At 41.3% G+C, this 25,707-nt stretch overlaps 1 protein-coding gene across 2 annotated transcripts in view; it reads right to left on the reverse strand.

The window, feature by feature from the left end:
* The window catches only part of DMXL1 (Dmx like 1), a 154,375-nt gene extending 133,498 nt beyond the window's left edge, over nt 1-20,877 (reverse strand). For both annotated transcript variants that reach the window (XM_054714973.1, XM_054714972.1), the window contains exons 1-3: nt 20,310-20,877; nt 4,894-5,019; nt 36-107 (exon numbers count right to left, since the gene is read on the reverse strand). In XM_054714973.1, the coding sequence (XP_054570948.1) occupies nt 36-107; nt 4,894-5,019; nt 20,310-20,396 (285 nt within the window). In that variant the 5' untranslated portion in view covers nt 20,397-20,877. The remainder of the gene's footprint in view (nt 1-35; nt 108-4,893; nt 5,020-20,309) is intronic.
* Between the last annotated feature and the right edge of the window lie 4,830 nt (nt 20,878-25,707).

The following is a 25,707-nucleotide window of genomic DNA, read 5'->3' on the forward strand; positions in this document are numbered from 1 at the left end:
TTCAATTCCTAAAAGGAAAATGATAAATTACTGACCAAATTTTTCTTTTGCTTCGGTAGAATAACTGGTTCAAAAACAGAGATAACATTTCCATAGGATGCTGCAATCTTTTAAAAAGAAAAATGAAAAGATAAATTATGGATATGTTCACTTACTTATGAATCAAAAGAACAAAAGAAATGAATAATGTAACTTAAAATATACCCACATGTGCAATTTCATGCACCAATACTTAAGAATGTGAGTTTTAGAGACTACCATATCTAGATCAGAATCCCACTACATACTGTCACTTACTGTGTAACTAGTAAGTTAATCTCTCTTAACCTTAGTTTCTCTATCCATATTTATAACATGTATATTATCTTCCTAATAGAAGTATTTTGAGGACTGAAATAACATTTGTAAAACATCTAGTATCTATCTATCTATAATAATCTATAATAATAAAAGCATAATATGCTAATTAGACCAGACGTCCTTCCAGACAAAGCCGGGGCTGCAAGGGAAGCCCAGGTCCCAGGTGCCAGAGGGAAGCTGGTGCCAGCAGCTGGAGGAAGGAAGGCCTACTCTTGCATGAATTTCATGCATCGGGCCTCTAGTCTATACTAATAAAAGGGTAATATGCTAATTAGACCGGTTCAACCGGACATCTTCCCGACATCCGACTTCCTTCCGGACAAAGCCATGGTGGCAAGGGCCAAGGCAGAGGCGGTTAAGGGCGATCAGGCCGTCAGGGGAGCAAGCAGTTAGGGTCGATCAGGCCATCAAGGGAGCAAGCAGTTAGGGGCAATCAGGCCAGCGCAGGGGAGCAAGCAGCTAGGGGCAAGATCAGGCCAGTGCAGAGGAGCAAGCAGTTAGAGAGTGATAGGGGGGCAGGGGAGAGCAGTTAGGGGGTGATCAGGCCGGCAGGGGAGGGCAGTTGGGGGCGATCAGGCCGGCAGGGGAGGGCAGTTGGTGGCGATCGGGCCAGCAGGAGAGCAATTAGGCGGCGATCAGGCCGGCAGAGGAATGGTTAGGGGGTGATCAAGTCAGCAGACAGAGGCAGTTAGGGGCGATCAGGCAGGCAGGCAGAGGTGGTTAGGGGCGATCAGGCAGGCAGGCAGGCGAGCAGTTAGGAGCCAACAGTCCCGGATTGTGAGAGGGATGTCTGACTGTCGGTTTAGGCCCGATCCCTGTGGGACAGCTGTCAGGCATCCCCCAAGGCATCCCAGATTGGAGAGGGTGCAGGCCGGGCTGAGGGACACCCACCCCCCCCCCCCGCTCCCGTGCAGGAATTTCATGCAACAGACCTCTAGTATATATATAAAAGCCCAGAAACTGATCGAACAAAACAATGCAGGAGCTGCCCCCTGGTGGTCAGTGTGCTCACACAGTGGGAGCACTGCTTGGCTGATGGGGATGAGCAGCGCTCCCACAGCGGGCTGATTCCTGCAGGCCACGCTCCCCACCAGTACACAAATCCATACACCAGGCTTCTAATGGATAGTAAATATTAATTCCCTTCCTCAACAGAAGAATATGTATTGATGTATTCCTTGTGAAGTATAAAATTTCACGTGACTTAAAAATCAGTTTTTAAGTTACCTATCCTCAAAGCTCACAATTCTGTGAATGTAAATTTTAAAAAATAAAACTTAAATATGTTTCTTTGTGAACTCTCTGAAGAGGGTACTTTTCAAATATTCCACTTTATTTGAGTATATTTAAAATTTACTCTTTAAGTCAATAAAGCATAACCCTTCCTGGCTCTATTTTATATTATGGAAGTAACTATTACTAAAGTTTGAGTGAGTCACAAATGAAGAACACTGAAATATCAGAAAAGAAATAGATAGATATATAAAATGAATCAGGGATAAAAATAAGAAAACATAATCTAGTGAAGGGGGAAAGTATGAAGATGTAACATATATATGGGGGGAAAAAACACCTGTAAATGGATATTTCTAAGTGTTCTAAGGAGTTCTTCTGATAGAGAAATCATCTGCACTGAGTCAGTCTTAGAGGCAGTATTTTGTTTGGACCTTTGAAGTGTGAGTAGTGTCTCTTCAAAAGATAGTAAATATTCAATTTCTATAAATAAGTCATAATATGAACACAAGTGTAAAGACCAAAAGAGGCAGCAATGTATGTTTGGAGGTAACTGACCACCAGCCAAGCTAGAAGAGTGTCCCTTACAATAGAATAACAAACATGAAGCCAAAAGGCAGGTTTAAGCCGGCTGTACAGGGTCCCATGACAAGGTGAACATTTAGAACTTTCGCAAGGTACTGGTAAGCTAAGAATGTTTTTAAGCAAATGAATAACAAGATAAATGCAGATGAATTTTCTCAGGAAAATTAATCTGGCAGTACTACAAAGAAAAAACAGTAATGATAAAATACTGGTGCCTATGGTATCAAGCAGCATTTCCTTCTTAAAGACAAACAGAGGTCCCCAGAAACTAGAACCTACAAAATTTTCTTCCTGATAGCTTAAGTAATCATTTGATTACATTGATACTAGTAAAAAAAATTGCCTTTACTTAGAATCATTATAAAACAAAATGACCTCTTCATTCTAACTTGAGCCATCATGTAATCTAGCTTATCACATATTGGAAGTTATTAAAATTAATTTCTGATATTAATCAGCCCTATGTTTATCTAGGTATCAGTCAGTTTTTATACAATAACGAAGATTACAGAACGACAGAGCTAGGAGATCACACAAACAAGAAGAAAAAAAAGAAAAAATCTCAATAAATATTAGCATTCCATAATAAAGATCATTTTTGTAGTACAATGAGAATAAAAGGAGTGAACAAAAGAAAGATGAGAGACACTTGTAACTATACTGAAGGGAAGGAAACACAGGATTAACAACAAGAAGAGTAGTCTAACAAATAGGTAAAGATTGCAAGAGTTGAAATTCCTTTACCATGAGTATCTTCACACTAGGTCCCAAAAAGTAACTTTTCAGACTGGCAGGTCTATCAGAAATGATTTGATTGTTTTAAAGGACTGGGTCCACTTTGGTTCCTCACACAAAATGTTCTGGTGGAACCATATATTCAAACAAAGTATTTAAATACCTAGCAAAAAATAAATAAATTTGTAAAGTTCATCCCAGTCTAGCCAGGAGGCAACCATACCTAGGACTGGCCACCTATGCCTATATGGTGATATATTATGCTATATACCCGTGGTCGGCAAACTGCGGCACGGGAGACACATGCGGCTCTTTGGCCCCTTGACTGTGGCTCTTCCACAAAATACACGGCCTGGGCGAGTCTATTTTAAAGAAGTGGTGTTAGAAGTTTAAGTTTAAAAAATTTGGCTCTCAAAAGAAATTTCAATCGTTGTACTATTGATATTTGGCTCTGCTGACTAATGAGTTTGCCGACCACTGCTATATACTATGCTGCCTATTAATTATGACTTCAAATTCTGGTACTATATAGAACTGTATTTAACCTAATATAGCATCACATGCCTCTTCTTTTGTTGTTGCTGTTTTACTTTCAAAGTTACTTTTTACTTTTCATAGGCAAAATAAAAATTTCATTTTTCTTATAGACTTGCAATAAATAAACAAAAAATTATACACTTTATAAGAGTTTATCATAATTTTAGTACAAGAAGATAACTACCTGTTTGCAGACAAAGTATGAATCTAACAAATGATTTCTCTTCAGTAGTTTATTTGTAAATAGTTGGAAGATTATTGTCATTCCTGTGCCTCAATCCAATCAATTTTTAATCAAGTAAGTTTTAGACCTGTTATCCTACCTAATAATAGACAAATATGCAAATTGACTGTACCTTCGCTATGCCCGCGATTGGCCAGGAGGCGCGGGGGGGCGGGACTCGGGGTGGCTGATTGGGCCGGTGGGACGCTGAGCTTGCGTCGCCAGCGGCATCTCGAGCTCAGCGTCTGTGCCATGGCTGTGCTGCGGCACAGACGGGGCCTCTGGGGCAGCGAGCTCATGTCCCACTGCGGACCATCAAGATCGGGGGAGCTGGGTGCCTGTCCGCTCAGGCATCAGGCCTTTCAGAAGCCTCCGCCACGCTGGAGGCTTCTGAAAGGCCTGGTGCACCAGCGGACAGGCACCCAGCTGCCCCGCAATCTAAAGCAAAAGCGTGGGAGCTCGGTGCCTGTCCACTCAGGCACCAGGCCTTTCAGAAGCCTCCGCCGCGCTGGAGGCTTCTGAAAGGCCTGGTACACCAGCGATCAAAAGCAAAAGCGTGGGAGCTGGGTGCCTGTCCGCTCAGGCACCAGCAGTCAGGCACCCAGCTCCCCCGTGATCGAAAGCAAAAGCGTGTAGGGGACCCTACACGTGCATGATTCAATCATGCACTGGGCCTCTAGTAGAGGTAATAAGTATTAAAGTTCTTTGTCGCCCTAGCTGGTTTGGCTCAGTGGATAGAATGTCAGCCTGCAGACAAAGAGTCCCAGGTTCAATTCCGGTCAAGGGCACGTGCCATACCTAGGTTGCAGGCTCCTGCCTGGCCAGGGCCCTGGTCGGGGCACATGCAGAAGGCAACCAACCGATGTGTTTCTCTCACATCGATATTTCTGTCTTTCCCCCTCTCTTCCACTCTCTCTAAAAATCAATGGAAAAATATCCTCTAATGAGGATTAAAAATAAGTAAATAAATTTGTCAACATAGAGAGATTATGCTTTATTTCAAATTTATATAAGAATGGAATTCTTGAAAATCTCAAAGATACATTTGAGAGAGCCAGGGATTTTGTTCTCTACAGTGCATCTTAGACAGCCAAAAGAAATTTATAGCTACATTGCACTTGAAACAAAGCAAGTCTCTAATTCAATAGGAAATATACTTCAGACTACCCTGGCATAAACCATATTCAAAACTAATTTCATATTATCACAAGATTACAAACCTTGCCTTGTTGCATTGAACAGTCTACACATCCTATTTGAATATTTCCATGTTTAGCTCCTGGGATTATTTGTAATCTTTCAAAATCACTTCCCAGTATAACAATGTCACATCCAGATGCATAAGCCTAAAAAAAGGAAAGAAAAGAAAAACAATAAAATTATCAAGAAAATATTTATCAAGTAAAATACTGGTATTAAATAATACATTTTAACAGATTACTTTTAAATTCTTTTTAAGAAATCTGTACTATTTAAGAATATTTCCTTTCCTCTCATATACAGTACCATCAGCAAATTCAATCAGTCCTATCTTCTCCAATGAATGCCACCACCCTTATCTAAGCCCATCTCTTTCCTGCACTATTGTTAATAGTCTGACTGCTTCCATTCTTGCTTCCCTCTAATTTCTTTCCACACAAAGACAAAAGTGATCTTTTACACCAAATAATTTTCCCTGCTTAAACCCCTTCAATATTTTCTTGGAATAAAATCCTAACTCCTTACCATGGTCAATACACTGAATCAGAGATGGGAACCTTTTTTCTGCCAAGGACCTTTTGGATATTATAACATCATTCGTGGGCCGTACAAAGTTATCAACCTAAAAATTATGTTGTTATGAAAAAAGCTCCGAGATATATTGAATTTCAAGTCCCACCTGCAGTTGCCTTGGCAGGGCCAGACCAAATGATTAGGACCCAACAGTTCCCCACACCTACCCTAAATGATTGTCCCCCTAATTCTCTACATCTCAAGGTTCTTTCCTTACCTCAATTAGCTCCTGGCCTTATATTGCCCTTCTTTCGGTTCCTTAGGCATATCAATCTTTTCCATCTCAAAGTGTTTTATCTACCTTTCATCTGCCTAGTCTTTGTCTAGCTAGCTTCTTTTCAACGTTCAGATCTCAGTTCCTCACCTACCTGCTCCCCACCTTTCTTCCACCCTTCTCTCTTTCTCTCTCATTCCTTTCCATCACATTATTATTTATTTTTCTTTGTAGCATATACCATAGTTTGTAAATATGTTTCTTATTATTCCTTTCTATTACTAGACATTAAGTTTCAAGACAAAAAGGTAGGGTTCAAGTTTATCACACCCAATTCTAACTGAAGGTCCTGCTTTATAAATAATCTATGTAATAAATTAAGTACTTAATTTTACAAAGAGAATCACCATAACCAAACAAAATAAAAAGGGTTTAATTTAAGGCTTGTTTGGCAAATAGCTCTTTTTGAATTTTATAATAAGCAGAACTTTTCCAACCAGAATTCTTTTTGTGGTCTTTTCCACACCTTCCCAGAGCACGGTAGTTTCTTTAATTACTTGGCCATCCTAAAATTTAATATCTGAATATTAAATTTTCACATCCTAAAATTTAAAACTCACATATTTAAAGTCAGCATGCAGTGTAACACTGACAATGAAATATCTATTACACACTACTTTATGACTTTAATTCCTACCAAACCCAAAATGGTCCTATTCACAAGCTAACAAAAAATATTAGAAAATGGACTTGAGAGAAGATACAAATAAATCTGCTCAGATTACAGACAAGAAAAGGATGCCTAAGTAGGTTAACATAACATCTTAGTGGCAGAGTGGATTTGAGAACCCTGATCTCTTGATTCTTGATCTATGTTATTTCCATGGCAACACAGGGTCTTTCCTAGTTAATCATGCTTGCCTGGAATTTTCCAAAAAGAAATTAGGGATAATCAAGTCTGGTTCCACTAGTGTCACATAGTGGAAAAAATTAGCTCAGTAAGCAAACAAAAAAATCTCATGATAGTCTGCTCACCTATACAAATATCCACAATAGGATCATAAGGCTTGTCATGAGACTATTAGCAAGAGTAAGTTCCAAAAACTAACTTATTTCAGGAAAAATTTTCATTCATAATGTTTTAAATACTTAATATTTTAAAAACTGATTTTTCAATATTAAATTTGGATAAAATACTAATTGTCCCTGGTTTCCCAAAAAATTGTTTCAAATTCTGAATGTTTACAACTTAGACTCCCTCCTTGTTACATATTAAAAGTCTTCATAATTTTGCTTTCCTTTTGTTATACCTGAAATTATCTACTTTCAGATAATTGTGTTGCAACTATTTTTGTCAATAATCATCATTCTAAATTTTCCAGAAGTCTACATTAATCCTGAAGTACCTCACCAAATTACTGTTTAATATAACAAATATTAAACATTTGCAGACTTGGAAAATATAAAATTATCTCATAAATATACTTAGCCCTATAGAGAGGAAGATGCCAACTTATAATACCATTAACCCTAAATCATTCTAAGATTTTTCCATTCTGGATTAGCCCTGTTCTTTTGCCTCTGCTATATTATCACTTGACTTTTGTCATTTATATTGTCATTTGACTTTTCCTTAGTGAGAATACCACAAGATGCAAAGCTGTCTCTAATTTTGATAAACTTTAAATCCAATGAAAATTATTGATCTTCATCTAGAATAGCTCTCACTCAGTCCTCGCTTGGCAATAAAAAAAAACCTGGATATAACCAGCTGCACTCCACATTTCACAAGTTGATTATTATGCTTGAGGCTTATAATAAAGATTCTCTGGTTTTCTTGACTACAGAATTTAAATGCTTACAGTTTATTTGATTTGTAATTAGATGTAGGATGAATAAAAAACTCAAACCATATTTGCATTTAGTTCTATTTCTTAATCACTCACAAAAAAATTGTAACTGTCTGCTAAAAAATCCTGCTATGCACAAAATACCGGTTGAATAAACTATGATATATACTCACACTGGAACATTATACAGTTGTAAAAAGAATGAGGAAGGTATCTATGAATTGACAATGGTGTGTTTTCTAGGGGTTAGTACAGTATTAAGTTGGGGGAAAAACACTGAAGTACAAAAAAGCATATATAGTATGTTATTTTTTGTGTAAGAAACAAGTTAAATAAGAAAACATACATATTTCCAAAATAAATAAATAAAAATAATAAAAAAGAAAAAAAGGTTAAAAAAAGAAAACATACATGTTTCTGTTTATTAAGAACAGATATTAAGAACAGAAACACAGGAAAGATAAAAGTAGAAAACAATAAAGTTTGTTACCAAAAAAAGTAGGTGGGAAAGGATGGCGTGGAAGGGATACAGGAAAGAATGGCACTTCGTAGTATAACTTATTATATAGTGCCGGGGCTGACCAGCAGACCCTGAGCTACAGCTGAATAGATTACTCTGACACACGTTTCTGTGAAAGAGAGGCTAAGGGGCTGGTTGGCAGGAGGCACCAAAACAGCCTCCATGGCCTGCCTCATTAGGCTTTTATTGTAACAACAGCTTCAACTAAAATTAACCTCTAGATACAATAAGCAGAGTAAGTATCCTTGAGGAAGCTCATGCTTCTACAAGGTCAGGTCTAAAAACTAAACATAGAGATTCCAGCAAAACACCCGGGGGCTCGGATTTGTTTGGAAAAGTCAAGGCAGGGGCTTCCGTCTTCGGCAAGGTCCCCCTAAGAGGCCCCTGACCTTTTGGAGAATCCTCCTTACAGACTTTCCAACCAAGTCCCATGCTTCTGCACAATATAATTATGATTTTTGAGAATATATTAATGTCATACATCTTAAAATTTTAATTCAATCTGAATGGGGGGAGGGGGAAGGCAAGTGAAACAAATGAACTGCATTTCAAGTGAATACTATAGCCACACCTAAAGAAAGGCAGGAACAAACTAAGTAACTTATGAACACAGAATTTCACCGTATATTTTGTCTAGGGCAGCTAGAAGGAAAAAAAAAACCTCGTCTTCCTCCAGTGTTTCTTCTTTACTCTCAGACTACTACCAAATTCACAAACTTTTGAGTATTGTGTGAAGGAACACACCAAGCAATTCCTACAGTTTAATTCAATTCTGACACTACCTAGAGATAACATTAGATTCCAAAGGTTAAGAAGGGCTCAGTCTTGGATGAGACCGCCCTCTACTTCAGATGCTAATCACAAGTACTAGGATCCCAGATTATCCACAATTTCTGTCCAATTTAGCTACAAATCAGAGGTTCCCATGACCTCCTCCTCCTTGGATTTGATTATTTGCTAGAACGGTTCACAGAACTCAGAGAAACAGTTATGTTTATTAGCCGATAAGGTACAGATGAACAGCCAGATGAAGAGAAACACAGGGGGTGGTCTGGGAAGGTCCCTAGTGCAGGGGCTCCACAGTCCCTGTGGAGTTGGGGTGCATCACCCTCCTGGTACATGGAGGTTTTCTCCAAAAGGAAAGCTCCCCGAATGCTATACTTTTGGAATTTTATGGAGGTTGCCTCATGTAGGCATGAACATTTATTAACTGCATTTTCAGCCCCCCTCTCCTCTCTAGGTAGAGTTGAAAATCCCAAGCTTCTAATAATGATTTGGCCTTTCTGAGGACCAGACACTATCCAGTAACCATCTAGGAGCCCACCCAGTTGCCTCATTAGAACAAAAGATGTTCCTAGTGTTCTTATCACCTAATTTAGAAGCTCTGTGCCAGAAACAGGAGGAGAGAAATAGAGGCGGCACAGAGACCAATACAAATATACTGTATATTCTATTACTCTCAGGCAGGGTAGGATGAAAAAATACAAACAAATTGTGAACTTTTTGTAAATTTTAATTGTAGTGGTATGGATTCTACTAGTAAAACTATTTTAGATGTAGTATAGAAATGAGCCACAAATCTCATTGTATAAGAAAGAGCAGCCCCGGCCGGTTTGGCTCAGTGGATAGAGCATCGGCCTGCAGACTGAAGGGTCCCAGGTTCAATTCCAGTCAAGGGCACATGCCCAGGTTGTGGGCTCAATCCCCAGATGAGGACATGCAGGAGGCAGCCGATCAATGATTCTCTCTCATCATTGATGTGTATCTCTCTCTTCCTCTCCCTTCCCCTCTGAAATCAATAAAAATATATATTTTTAAAAACAAAATATACAAGGGCTCTAAAAAATGGGAGAGGGGGGTTAATTATAGGGATGGTGCAGGGTAGCTATAATGAGAACCCAGAATACCTTGTTATACCAGAAAGATAGCACTTTAAAAAAAAAAAAAAAGACCAGGTAAGAATCATCATTAATGGATGCTCAATCAAGGGGGAAATTTTGATGAGGTTGAGGATTATAGTCATAAAGTAGTGTTCACACACTGCATATATTGCAAGTATATGTATGTGGGAGGGGGGCAGTTTTGCAGTGGGAACATTGGGCAATTACTTGAGGGGTTATCAAAATTAATATCACCAATGATAGATATCATGTGTCTCCAAATGTGATACTCAAAAAAGGACGCAACATCATTTACACATAATTTTGCCCAAGAATGCATACCTTCATTCTAATCAAGAGGAATCTGTACAGATAATCCAAATGAGGAGGTATCATCCAAAAATCACTTGAAATGGACATATCCTGCTACAGATATCTTAATAATTATTAAAATTAATTTAAGTCTCTAGAGTTTATACCACAAGATGAGGTAATAAAAAAGTACACATATACACAATAGGGAAAACAACTTATAATTTAAAATGGGGCCCTAGTCGGTTTCGCTCAGTGGATAGAGTGTCAGCCTGCGGACTGAAGGGTCCCGGGTTCTATTCCAGTCAAGGGTACATGGCCAAGTTGCTGGCTCGATCCCCAGTAGGGGGCGTGCAGGAGGCAGCCAATCAATGATTCTCTCTCACCATTGATGTTTCTCTCTCTCTCTCCCTCTCCCTTCCTCTCTGAAGTCAATAAAAAATATATTTTTAAAAAGTAAAAAAATAAATTAAAATGGGCTGTGCATGATTACCTATCCCCCACTAAATTCTTTTATTTTTAATCTTTATTGTTGGAGTATTACAGATGTCTCTTTCTTTTTCCCCCTGCCCCCTCCACTCAGTTCCCACCCCACTCCAGGCCTTTACTACTCTATTGTCTGTGTCCATAGGTAATGCATATCTATATATATAAAAGGCTAAGAGACCATCACATCTGAAACAACCAAACGGACAACCTAACAGGCCGTGTGGGGCGACCAGGCCGGCGGGGGGGTTAGTGAGGGTTGACCAAACAACTAAGCAGCAGGCTGTGTGGGACTACCAGGCCCAGTTGGGGGCAACCAGACCGGCGGGGGGGGAGCAGTGAGGGGCGACCACGCCGGCAGGGGGTGCAGTAAGGCGACCAGGATTGCAGGGGGGGCACTAAGGGGCGACCAGGCCGATGAGGGGGCAGTTGAGGGCAACCAGGCCGGCAGGGTGGAGGCAGTTGGGGGTGACTATGCCTGTCAGGGGGGCAGTTAGTTGCGATCAGGCAGGCAGGCAAGTGAGCAGTTAGGAGCCAGTGGTCCCAGATTGTGAGAGGGATGTCCAACTGCCGGTTTAGGCCCATTCCTGTGGATAGGGCCTAAACCGGCAGCTGGATATCCCCCGAGGGGTCCCAGATTGGGGAGGGTGCAAGATGGGCTGAGGGGACACCTCCCCCCATGCACGAATTTCATACACCAGGCCTCTAGTATGCATATAAGATCTTTGGTTCATCTCTTCCCACCACCCTCCCCTATTCCCTCTGAGATTCATCAGTCTATTCCACATTTCCATGCCTCTGGTTCTATTTTATTCATCAGTTTATTTTGTTCATTAGATTTCTTGTTCATTTATTTTGATTTTTAGATTCAACTGTTTTTTGGTGTGTTTTTTTGTTGTGGTTGTTTTTTAGTATACCTTTATTGACTTCAGAGAGGAAGGGAGAGGGAGAGATAGAAACATCAATGAGAAAGAATCACTGATCGGCTGCCTCCTGCACGTCCCAGACTGGGGATCGAGCCTGCAACTTGGGCATGTGCCCTGACCAGGAATTGAACTCTAACCTCCTGGTTCAGAGGTCGATGCTCAACCACTGAGCCACGCAGGTTAGGCCAATTGTTGATAGATATGTATTTATTGCTATCTTATTGTTCAATTTTTTATCTTAATCTTCTTCTTCATCATCATACTCTTCTTAAGGAATACCCTTCAATATTTCATGTAATACTGGTTTGGTGATGGTAAATTCCTTTAGCTTTTTCTACCTATGAAGCTCTTTATCTGACCTTCAATTCTAAATGATAGCTTTGCTTGGTAGAGTAATCTTGGTTGTATGTTCTTGCTATTCATCACTTTGAATATTTCTTGCCACTTCATTCTGGCCTGCAAAGTTTCTGTTGAAAACTCAGCTGACAGTCATATGGGCACTCTCTTGTAGATAATTGCTTTTCTCTTGTAGCTCTTAAGATTCTCTCTTTGTCTTGAACCCTTGGCATTTTAATAATGATATGTCTTGGTGTGGGTCTTTCGGGGTTCCTCTTGTTTGGGACTTTCTGCACTTCCCGGACTTGTAAGTCTATTTCTTTCAACAGATAGGAGAAGTTTTCTGTCATTTTTTTCTTGCATTCTCTCTTCTCCTTCTGGAACCACCATAATGCGAATGTTGGTATGCTTGAAGTTGTCCCAGAGGCTCCTTACACTGTCTTCATATTTTTTCATTCTTTTTTCTTTTTGCTCTTCTGACTGGGTATTTTTTGCTTCCTCATATTCCAAATTATTGATTTAACTAGAGGCTCAGCACGCAATTAAAATCACACAAGGAGGCACCCTGCCTCCCACCGTGCGAGGACGCACCCCGCTGGGCACCAGGCCGAGAGGTGCTCCATACACCTCCTGGTGACCGGTTGTGGTCGTGATGCCATTGATGCCTTTTCCCTTCCTTCCCTGCTGCCCCAAGCTAATGTGCATGAGATCGCCTGAACAAAACTGGGGCCCCGTATTGCGTGGAGATTGCACTCCACAGGAACCTGCCTGATCCAGGGAGGTTGGGGGCATTCACTGTGGGAAAGGCTCAATTTAAATGAAGCCCCTGCTTAGATAGGCGCCGGCTGAGCTGGTGGCCGTTTTCGGAGGGTTTATCATCCCTTCTGGCTGTTTCCTTGGAAACCACAAACTCAAGATAGCAGTGGAATGCTGCATCCCCTTACCTGAAACCCTGCTTCTCTGGTGCCGCGGGTGGCCAGGACCTGGGCCTGACTTGTGCAGTGCCAGCTGCTGAGGGAGTCAGGCCGGACAGGTGCCACAGGCGGCCGGGACCCACACCTGACTTGTGCAGCACCAGCCGCTGGTGTCAGGCCGGACCAGCACCGCGGGGGGCCAGGACCCGCGCCTGACTTGCAGCATCCCCCGGCCCCTCTGCCTGTGTCCACTCAAGGGCCACCCAAGCCACCATGCCAGCTCGGGAAGACCTCCTAGTCTCTGTCTCTGTCTATGCTCCAGGCCTCAACTGCGCACGCAATGCAACCTCCTCCTGTCCGTTCATGACTCATTACGGTGTCCTGGCCTAATTTGCATATTACCTCTTTATATATAGAGATTCTTGGCATATTCTACTCTACTATTGAATCCCTATAAATTATTCTTTATTTCAGGTAGTGTATGCTTAATTTCTGATTGGTCCTTTTTCATGTCTGACTTTCTCACTAAGATCCTTGAATGTCTCACTAAGTCCCTTGAAGCTCTCACTAAGATCCTTGAGCAACCTTATAACCATTGTTTTGAACTCTGTATCCAGTAGTTTGCTTGCTTCCATTTCTTTCATTTGTGACATGCTTCTCTGTCTCCACATTTTGGTTGCTTTACTGTGTCTGTTTATATGTATTAGATAAAGCTGCTATGTCTCCTGGAATGGAAGAGTGGCCTTGTGTAGTAGGTGTCCTGTTGGGCCCAGTAGCTCAGCCTCCCTAGTCACCTGAGCTGGGTACTCTAGGTGCACCCCTGTGTGGGCTGTGTGCAGTCTTATAGTTGAGCCTTGCTAGCTGTTAGTGCCACTGGAAGGAATTGACCTCCAGGTCTATTGGCTGTGAGGACCAGCTACAACTTCAGTGGAAGAGCTGCTGTGCAGGAGACACCCCTATGGACCAGGACTTGCTTTAGTGGGACTTTGGTGCTCACTGAGTCTTCCCCTTGAGTGTGTCGCTTGTGGATGTGTAGAGTTTGCAGTCTGGTATTTATACCAGACTGTCCACTGGGTGCACTGGCTCTAGGGCCTCCTGGAAGAAGCTATAGAGAGATCTGCAGGTGGTTGCTACTTGTATTAGGTTTGGAAGTGCCCAGGTGAGGCCCAGCTGTGAAGCAAGGCAGGCTGGTGCTAGTGCCCGGTCTTGGGCCTTTTGTTGATAGGTTTGGGGTATGCTGTCACCGACTGTAGCTTGTTTGAGAGATTTTAGGAAAGTCTGAAGCCTGAGCCAGGACATTCCTATGGAAAAGCTGTTGCAAATAGATTGAGGCTGCAAATTGGACAGAGCAAGGTCTCAGGGAATGACCAGGGCCATGCTGGTGGAAACTCAGATATGGCTGCCAGTTAGCTCTGCGACAGGGGTGGTCCCTGAACAGGAACGATGATCCCTGGGAGCACTCCTATCTGGCAGAAAGCCGTCCCTGAGTTCCTATCCCGATGCCATACAATCCAGTTCCTCCCCATATCTTCCTGGATTCCCCAAAGCTGCCACCCAGTGCCCAGCGTTGAAGCTCAGAGGAAGCAGGACCATGTTCATGCACTGGCCCTTTAAGAGGAAATGCCTGGGTCTCCAGCAGCCTCCATGCCACTCAGTCAAAATCCCCACTGGTTTTTATAGCCCAAAGTTACAGGGACTTCTCTTCCAAGCTCTGGAACCATAGGCTGGGGGTCTGGTGTGGGGCTGGGACCCCTGCTTCTCAGGGGAGACCTCCACAGCAGAAATATCCCTCTCAATTAAAAAAACAAACACCACACGTGGGTGTTGGACAAGCCTGTTCCTCACCTCCGCCCCTCCTACCAGTTTCAAAGTACTTTCTTCTTTATTGCTATAATTGTCTGACTTCCATTCAGCCAGACTTCAGGCGGTTCTGAATGATGGTTGTTCTGTATTTTAGTTGTAATTTTGATGTGGATGTGGGAGGTCGCTAGCACCAACATTTACCTATGCTGCTATCTTGGTTCTCTGCCACTAAATTCTTTAATAATCCATCTACCTGATTTTAAATAAAAACTTAAGATGTAACACAACACATAATATTTCTAGAATAAAATTTAAAATGAGTTTTACAGATTTTTCTAACAAATTATTCTCAAAAATTCATTTCAGAGTGCCCTGATTATATTCTGAAAGGCTATCAAAACCATAGAAGCAATACTGCTTTATCAAACAAACTGTCATGCTACTTGCTCTTCAAAATTAATATGCATATACTAAATTGGTACTCTACCTGTTTCTGATTGTAATCAAAACAATATATGACTAAAATAAAAATTAAATTGACAAATGAAAATTTTTATTAGGCACAAATGACATTAGGTTTACTCTCTTTGAGACTAAACAAAATAGCACACATGAGTTCATGTCTGCTATCAAGCATATAATTAAAACCTGACTTTTAACTTTAAATTTTGGCAGACAACCTACTATAATATTCTAAATATTCTAAATTTCAAAAATTATCCAAGGCTGTAACAATTGGTATTTTAATTTGGAAATCCTGTGATTCTTGTAAATCCTGTAAAACACTTAGATTTCCTGTGTTTACTGTTTTGTTTTCACCAAAACAATCCCAAAGAATTTCTTCCTAGTATATTTTCTGGTTAAATGACTTACTTTTGGTATGTTGTAATTAACATTGTTCTCGCTTTTAAAAACAATGTTAAGAATTAGTATTATTTCAATAATCTTAAAGGCACTTAAATACTATTTGAAACACAGTATTTGAAAACAGGCCCAATTTTTAAAACAAAGTCTAATTTAGAACTCACAATGGCATGAGTACCACAAAAATCTCTTTCTCCAGGTGCAAACATGTCAAACTTTCCCCTCCTGTATCTTCTCCACATACAAAGACTCACATAGCCCCTCCAAAAAAGAATCTTTCCATTCTCCCACCTTAAAGGATTCTCTAGAGCAGTGATTTTAAACTGGTGTGCTGCGTAAACCTCTTTTCCTTAGATTGTCAAATAAAAAAATGACATCAGGTGGGAATGCAGACTGGTGCAGCCACTGTGGAAAACAGTATGGAGTTTCCTGAAAAAAATTAAAAATGGAACTCCCATTTGACCCAGTAATCCCACTTCTAGAAATATATCCCAAGAAATCAGAAAGGATATATGCACCCCTATGTTCATAGCAGCACAATTTACAATAGCTAAGATTTGGGAACAGCCTAAGTGCCCATCAACAGATGAGTGGATTAAGAAACCTGTGGTACATCTACAAAATGGAATACTACGCTGCTGTAAAAAAGAAGGAACTCTTACCATTCGCAACAGCATGGATGGACCTGAAAAGCATTATGCTAAGCGAAATAAGCCAGTCGGAGAAAGATAAATATCACATGATCTCACTCATTTGTGGAATATAATGAACAACATAAACAGATGAACAAAAATAGATCCAGAGACAGAGAAGCATCAAACAGATCGTCAAGCCTCAGAGGGAAGGTAGAGGAAGGTGGGGGGAGGGGGGAGTAAGAGATCAACCGAAGGACTTATATGCATGCATATGAGCATAACCAATGGACACAGATACAAGGGGGGTGAGGGCATGTGCTGGGGGATGGGAAGGGCCGGGGAGAGGTCAATGGGGGAAAAGGAGACATATGTAATACTTTAAACAATAAAGAATTTTTTTAAAAAAATGACAGCCAACACAACAACAAGAGACAGGTGTGAATGCCTGTCTTGAATCATAGATACTTTACGTAGGTCATATAATAAAGTTGTATCTTATTGGTCACATCTCATAATAAGGTTGTGTCTGATTGGTTAATTCTTGGTACCAGAAATCCTTATATACAAGTATTATAGGCACCTGGTTCTTTAAAAAGTCACCTTGGTGAAGATGGGTAGAAAATTAGCATTATTTGTTTTGTTTTGTTTTGGTAAAGCAATCAAAATTACATCTATTTTTTTTTTGTTAGACAGCAAAAAATATATTTTTTGGTGTGTTGCCAAATTTTACTGATTAGTTTATGTGTGCCCTGAGATGAAATAGGTTTAAAATCTCTGCTCTAGAGTGAACAAAAGAAAAAGTTAAACTAAAGGATGCTTACTATGACAGAAAGTTGAGAAAGGAGAATGCTAATTAAGCCTCAATTCTCTACCAACAGCCAGACAGTTGCAGTCAGTTTCTTGACTTCGAATCTGAGTCCCCTTGGCTGGGAACACTGGTTTTTCTCATCCAACAGGGAGCCTGGACCTATATAACATGTTTACTTTCAGAACTAAGGTATATAAATTCCATACTAGACACAGAAAGTAAAGTATTAAGACAATCTTGGAAATTACCTCTATCTTTCCATTTCATTCAAAACAGTTTCAACACTACTAGTAAGTATGAATAAACTACAAAATGGGGTGGGGGGAGCGGGGAGAGAAATTCAAAAAGTGTAAAAGAACTTGCCCTGGATATACAACTAACTATAAGAGACTGGGCTGGAAGTCAAATCCAGGTAATGACTCTAGTATTAGGTCTCATCAGTACTTCAATGCCTATTCTAGATACAATGAAACCATAGAAGACATACACAAAGCAACACTGGTTAATGATACACTGAAAGTGCAAATAAATGCTTTGAAAGTATGAGATATGGTCACTGCCTACTAGAAGCTTTCATACTAAGAGCAAAGTCAAAATAGTTTGTTGCCAGTTTAAGTAGTAAAAAAGTATCTAATTCTTGGATATACTAACTATATTTAATAATGGCATATTTTAAAAAGGAAACTCCAAGAAAACATGCATTCAATTTCATTTCAATTTACCAAGTAAAACCTGTCACACTTTATTGTGAAAATAGGATCTCATCTCCTGTAATCTTTTGAAACAAGAACATGTGAGTTATCTGCAAACATTCAAAGTAGGGAATTACAAACACAGTACTGTCTTCAGAGAAAGCATACCATACCAAGAGGAATAGAAATTCTTCACAGGGGCCTGCAAGAGGAAATCTCATGTCCTTAACTCAAATAAAACTAGAATTTAGAGAATTTTTTTTAGTCTGCACATACCATGAACCATTAGTGTTTGCTATTTTCCTATTTAAAAAAAAAAATTCCAAATCAAAAGAGATTAAAAATAAAATTCAAGGAGTAAACAATAAATAGATTCTGCTTTTAACATGAAAGAAAAATGAGTGATTTCAAGAAAAGTAAATTTAAGATATATACAATATCCAGGAAACCAAGGGCAAGAAATTTAGTTTATAACAAATCAACTTAATGTTAAAAAGTCAGGGATAGACTGGCTGCAAAGGAAACATATGATTAGTAATCCTTAAACTTTCACCAAAACTGGGTCTCTTTACACTAAACAAAAAAACAAACAAACAAAAAAAGTATTTTTACTGTATTTATTGCAATGTTTCCTGAGATCTGGAGATTACAGCCTGTTCTATTGAAATGGACTTTAAAATGCAGCAGGCGGGACCAAGAAGCTACATGATGGTGTGGAATGACTATATAAGCTTTGGCACACTCACTTACCTCTCCTTTAAAATAACATGGGGGCATTCATCAAGGTTTTATATACACTTTAGATGGATCATCTAGGTATATAAATAAGCCAGCATATTGTATATGCTTTGAAGTAGATTACATAGATTTTTTTTTTTAAATAACTGATTTCAGAGAGGAAGGGAGAAGGAGTGAGATAGAAACATCAATGATGAGAGAGAATCATTGATTCGTTGCCTCCTGCATGTCCCCTACTGGGAATCAAGCCCACAACCCGGGCATGTGCTCTGACTGGGAATCGAACCGTGACCTCCTGGTTCCTAAGGTAGGCGCTTAACCACTGAGCCACGCCAGCCCGGCGATTATACAGAGTCTTAAAGCGTGCTTACATAGAATCTTAATGCCTTCTTAGAAAAAGTTCTTAGACTTTTCATAGGAGGAAGCACTCATATAACTTTAGGAGATAGCAGAGAATGCAATGTTACTATCCTATAATCTCCTGCTAGGAAAACCTCCTTGAGTAAATGCTGTTTATTCTCTCCCTCTACATAGCAAGAGCAGAGAGCAATGTCCAACTACAGTTGCTCACTGAAACCCTCAGAGCTCACTCTTCTGAGTATTCTGGGTTAACATTTAGAACTAGAATCTCTAAAAATGCTAGGGTCAAGTGCAAGCTAAGGTGTGCATGTGTTATTCTACAGGGGAGGTACAGACTCTATTTTAAAGCCAAGTATTGGTTGGCACAGATGTAAAAACACAACTCAGGAATTAAATGCCTGCACCATGTAAAATAATGACTATTATTTATTCTGACTGTCAAAGACCACAAAAAAAGGTCAAAAGTAGATAGGAAGAAATCATGGATATCTATCAACTCTTTACTTTGTTTCACTTATTTATGTAAACTTTAGTTTTACTTCTAATCACAACTAAGTCATAGTCACACAAGTTGTAGCAGAAATCATCAGCATTGTAAATATGTTTAGATATAGGGTATCATGTGAATACTGACTTTTAATTTGAAGTTATTACAAAAACTATTATTAAGGCAGAAATTTCCACTATACTCCTAGTAAGTAGGCAAAAATCTGGAGTCCTCTTACTTCCAATAGTTGGATAAGACTAATGACAAATAAATCACTTTCAGTACACCTTAACCTTGGATTACTGCTACACGGCAAAAAGGGGTTTTACTGAAAAACAGGAATACAACCTTTGGCAATCAATGTCAACAATCTAAACTAAGTAAGTTTCCCAGGATTGCTAAACTGTCACATACGGGAATTCAAAGGGCGTCAGGAGTAAATTATTTATACAAAATATTTTTTTACTTTCTAGTGATACTTCAGAAGAATAAGTGAGAAGCACTGTTTTCACTATATGTTTAACCAGCTCTAGCTGTTAACAATTAGTCACTATTTGAAGACACCCACTCATTCTAACTACAAGGCTACTTGGCCTTAACTTAGAATAAGAAGTGAAATCAATCCCAACTATTTCTCAACTGGACCATGTTAAGCCTATGGAGTAGGATAATAAAAAGCCCCCCCCACACACACACACACACAAGACACAGTACACAATTTTTGTTTAAACGACTCTGCCAAACCACCCCAGCCCAAGGACTTCAGACTAAACCCCTAACATACCCTACAGAACATCCTCCGGAGCGCAGGCTCTGTACAGTAAGCACCTAAGGACCGACAGACAGGTTTTTACCTCCTTCCCTCTCAAGGCCAGGTGCGCCCGGGCCTGGGGCCGGGGGCCCCCCGAGAGGACCCGGGGACCCCCCGGAGGGGGGGTAGGAGGCGCGTTCTCGGCTCTGCCCGTCATTCCAGGCCGAGACCGGCGGACTCAGGGACGCGGACCCACGGCGGGCGACGCGGGCGCCTCCCTTACTCACCGTGAAGCGCTGGTCGCCGACGCTGCCCACGGAGAAGCAGTGGTCGCCGGGGTTCACAGCCCCGGTCAGCACCTGGTGCAAGTTCATGTCGGAGCCTTAGTCCAGCAACGGACACCGCGGCCGGCTCATGCCCGGGGTCAGCGGCGGCTTCCCTGCCTGCTTCCCTCAGGGGCGGCGGCCGCTCAGAGGCAGCGACGGGCGCCCGGAGCTGGAGCCGCGCAGCTGGGGCCCGCAGCTCATTCCGAGCCCGGCGGGCGAGGTCTAGAGGGGGCGGGCCGGGCGGGCGGGCGGGCGGAGCGCCGCGCTGGTCCGCGCACCTGTCACACAGCCCGCTCGGGCCCAGGTGAAGCTCGTCGACTCGGGGGCTGCGACTCAGCGGCCAGGAAGGCCGCCTGTCCACACACTTCTGGGGTCTGGGTGGGTGGTTCGCGTGGTCGCGTAGGCGGCACCCGCTCGCCCTCCCTGCCTAACCAGTTCCTTCCCGGCTCCCGGGTCCGCCACCCCTGTAGGCCTTGGCCGCTCACTCTGCGTCGCTAGGTCGAAATGTCGCGAGATTTCCCGCGGCGTATCGGAGGACAGCGGTAAAGGACTCACTTCTTTACCACAGTACAGTATACAGATCAGCAAGTGGATATGGAAACGCCTCTTCTCGTCAGATGCTGGCCAATCCCGAGCTCCAGTCAACCTAGGGCCCCGCCCACCACTGCGGACACACCCAGGGCTCCGCCCACCACTGAGGACCGGCCGATCTCTCGGAGGCTTGAGAGTCACTGGGCCCATTTGAGTGTGGAACCTAAGGAGCCTGGTAGAAATATAACGAGCCTAGAACGAAGTGACAGTTTTCAAGTTATTCTTTAGCTGAGGGCTTAGTCTGACTGTTGCGCCAGAAAGTTTAAAAGGGAGAAGTGCATTAGAAATGGAGTTGCAGAGTCCTCGGTCACGATAGAGACTACGAGTCCCAAGAAGCACCGCTCCCCTGGGCGGCTCTTGAGAACTCCCAAGTTAAATGTGACTCTGGAAGCGTCTCTGTCGCAGCGTAATAGTGCCTGCATTTCCTACTCGCCAAACAGGATTATTGTGAAAGGTTTAAACATTTGCCAAGTACTAGGATGTTTTCACCTAAGTCCACCTTAAACATGCGTCTGTAATAATCCTGCGCCAGCCCTGCGGTGAGCATTTGTTTTGGAAAAACCTAAGAATTCCAAAATGATTGGTATCATAGTTAACAACTGTGAAATTCCAACTCTCCTTGTATTTTGACACAAGTTTTGTGTTATTGTTGACAAACATTTGTTTATATGTCTCCTCTCATATACTGTGAGTCTCCTAGGGACAGACTGTGTCCTGCTTGCCTCAGTATCCGCAAGTATCTTCTAGCACAGTGCCAGTTCCAGTTTATAAACTGCAGTTCAGTAAGTGTTAAATGAATGAATGTGAACAGGAACTCTCCGCCTAAAGAGTAGTTTTTAAAAATTACTCAATTTAGTTTTATACACTGTTGTTGTGGAAAAATACACACAATACTGATACTTAGATGGAAGGAGTACTACTAATTTTATTTCATTTTGCTTTCCTTAACTTTTTCGCAATGTACACTTACTTTGTTTTGAAGTAAAAAGTTACTTAAAAAACGAGTCTGCCCTAGCCGGTTTGGTTCAGTGGATAGAGCGTCAGCCTGCAGATTGAAGGGTCCCACCTTTGATTCTAAGAAGGTCAAGAGCACATACCTCGGTTGCAGGTTCAATCCCCAGCCCTAGTTGGGGCTCAAGTGGGAAGCAACCAATGTGTCTCTCTGTCTGTCCTCTTCCCTTTCACTCTCTTAAAAAAAAAAAGTTTAAGAGCCATCTCCCTTTTTTAATTTGAAAGATGTAAGTGAATCCCATTATTTATCCCAGTCTCTTCATAAAAATGAGGCACTTAAAACTTAATTTGTCATTTAAGAAAAACTATTGAGTTCAAACATGCTTACAGTTTAATTTGTATTTTAATTATTGAACCAAATTGTATTTATTTTAGTCCCTAAATCAAGAATTTTCTATGGCCTACATAAATTTTGTGTCTGGCTCTGAAGCTTTTTACTCATTCCATTCTGCCCAGTTTTTGGCTTTGAAAGGCATGCAGTATATAGCAGAATAAAAGAAACTACATGATCTAGTAGTTAGGAAATCTCAGATCTACCTCTGATCTTTCTGTGTGACCTTGGAAAGTCTTGTTAGTTTTAAGAATCATTTTCCTTATCTGTAAAATTAACAAGTTTAACCTGATTATCAACAACATTTTGATTGTCTTTTACACTCCTGCACTCTGTACATCTGTTAGTTTTTATTAAATTCCTTTAGCCTCAAGATTGGGTACCTGACTTTGAATCCTGGCCTAACTACTCAGACAAATTATTTAATCTCTCTGTGATTTACTTATCTATAAAGTGAAGATAGTAGTAAATTTTTAAAATACAATTATGAGGAATAAATGAGAACAGTGTTTAGTACATTGTCAGAAGTCAATGAATGTTAGCTACTTTATGAGTATTACTCTTATATAAACCTAACATTTTGAGATATACTTACTCTTTCTAAGGTTTCCAAATAGTGTCAAATGCCAGTCTGAATCAAACTTTCTGGGGATGTTTAAGAGTGCCTCAAATGCTCTTGAGGCCATGCCAGTCTGTACCTAAAATTATGAAACTACAAAAGCTAGTGGAAAGCAAGGACATTTTTTTAAGCAATATTCTTTTGCCTATGTCTACTGTCAACAAAGAGTTGACTACAAATTCCACTGGCAAAAATAATTTATTCAAGAAAAAGAAAGGATTACAATCCAGTACATACAGCCTTGGTGGGTCACACAGAAGAGAGCAAGAAGGAAGTTCTTTTTTTTTTTTTCCAATTTTTTTTATTAAGGTATTATATGTGTACATATCTTACCATTGCCACCCCCCACCCCACTCCCAAATATGCCCTCACCCCCCAGAGTTTTGCATCCGTTGGTTATGCTTATATGCATGCATACAAGTCCTTTGATTGATCTCTTATCTCCCCCACCTCTCCCTAACTTTCCCCCTATAATTTGACAGTCTGTTTGATGCTTTACTGTCTCTGTATCTACCTTTTTGTTCAAGTTTATAATGTTCTTTATTATCCACAAATGAGTGAGATCATGTGGTATTTTTCTTTCATTGACTGGCTTATTTCACTTAACATAATGTTCTCCAATTCCATCCAGGTTGCTGCAAATGATGAGAATTCCTTCTTTTTTATGGCAGCATAGTATTCCATTGTGTAGATGTACCACAGTTTTCTGATCCAGTCATCTGCTGACGGGCACCTAGGCTGTTTCCAAATCTTAGCTATGGTGAATTGTGCTGCTATGAACATAGGGGTGCATACATCCTTTCTGATTGGTGTTTCTAGTTTCTTCGGATATATTCCCAGGAGTGGGATTACTAGGTCAAATGGGAGTTCCATTTTCAGTTTTTTGAGGAAACTCCATACTGTTCTCCACAGTGGCTGCACCAGTCTGCATTCCCACCAGCAGTGCACGAGGGTTCCTTTTTCTCCGCATCCTCGCCAACACTTGTCGTTTGTTGATTTGTTGATGATAGCCATTCTGACAGGTGTGAGATGGTACCGCATTGTTGTTTTGATTTGCATCTCTCGGATAATTAATGACGTTGAGCATGTTTTCATGTGTCTCTTGGCCTTCCTTCTGTCTTCTTTTGAAAAGATTCTATTTAGGTCTGCTGCCATTTTTTTATTGGATCATTTATCTTCCTTTTATTAAGTTGTATAAGCTGCCTGTAGATGTTGGAGATTAAACCTTTATCAGTGATGCCATTTGCAAATATGTTCTCCCATGCAGTAGGCCTTCTTGTTGTTTAAGAAGGAAGTTCTTAACAGAGAGGAAAAAGAAGTTAAGGGGAGGGGCTGTTGTAACCATAGAGCTCTGTTGTAAACATTGGTTTCTTCCCACAGGGCTTTCCATAGGGATGAAGGGTGTGAGAACTCTTTCCATAGGCCCTCCTGATTCTTGTCTTAGTTAAAGTCTCTGTCATGAATTTTGACACCTGTTATTTATCAGAAATACTCTACTACTTTATTAAATTGCCCATTAAACCATCTATCTTTGATATATAGCAGAATTAACTATTTCAATGAAACAACTAAATGCTATAACTTATCTATTTCTTCCACTGCAACTCCAGCCTACTGTCTAGTTTTATACAGCCTTTGAGCTAAGAATGGTTTTTACATTTTTAAATGTTTGAAAAATATCAATGTATACTAATAAAAGCCTAGGTGGCGTCACACCCTCACGTGCAACGTCATCACAAGATGGCCATGCGCACAGCAGAGGCGGGGGCCCAGCAGAGGAGGCAGGTTGTGGCAGGGGAGGACAGTTGTGGGCGATCAGGCTGGCAGAGGAGGGCAGTTGGGGGTGATTGGGCCGGCAGGCAGAAGCGGTTAGGAGCCAGAGGTCCTGGATTGTGAGAGGGATGTCCCACTGCCAGTTTAGGCCCGATCCCTGTGGGTTCATGCCTAAACTGGCAGTGGGACATCCCCTGAGCGGTCCCAGATTGGAGAGGGTGCATGCCAGGCTGAGGGACCCCCCCTGCCCCATGCACAAATTTCATGCACCGGGCCTCTAATAGAAGAATAATATTTCAAGATACATGAAAAGTATATGAAATTCACATGTCTATTAATAAAATTTTATTGGAACACAGACATGCATAGTGTCTATGGCTGCTTTCATACTGTATTAGCAGAACCAAGTATTTTCAACAGAGACCATATAGCCTGAAAAGCCAAAAGTATTTACTCTTTGGCCCTTTGAAGAAAAGTTTGCTGATTCCTGACCTGTATGAAGGATCCTCTACTGCTTTATGAGCAGTGCAAGTCTTTGCTATGCAGTATTGTTGTTCTACTGCATGACAGCTTAATTAGAAAAACATTTAATGTTAATGATTACACAAGCACCAGACCTGGATGGGCCACCGGGTGAACAACGCAGGGATCCCACCGCCACAGACACTCAGGGTGGCCCCATGATACCCAGGACGCCAGTCAATCCTCCCAAGCGCACAACCTCGAAACCTCCTCCTGCCGCACGGACCCAGCCCCGCCACTATGGAGACCACAAGCGACCCTCACACCACAGGGAAGCCGCCGCGGCTTTCTCCAGTCGTTCATCCATTCATCTGCCTGGTCCGACCGGGACAGGGGCTTGCATCCTGAGCAGAATGTCCCCCAAGGACAAGCTGGGTCTCGACCCAGCCTGCAAATTCAGGACAGGAGCAAATGGAGAGCAGCTCGAGGTGTGAGAGCTGGCATGCAGGGGCATGGGAAAGGCCTCTGCATCCCCTCCCCCCCCCCTTTGGCATGCAATAGGAGAAAAGTAA

The sequence above is a fragment of the Eptesicus fuscus genome, chromosome 4 (genome assembly GCF_027574615.1).
Source record: "Eptesicus fuscus isolate TK198812 chromosome 4, DD_ASM_mEF_20220401, whole genome shotgun sequence".
Classification (NCBI taxonomy): Eukaryota; Metazoa; Chordata; class Mammalia; order Chiroptera; family Vespertilionidae; genus Eptesicus; species Eptesicus fuscus.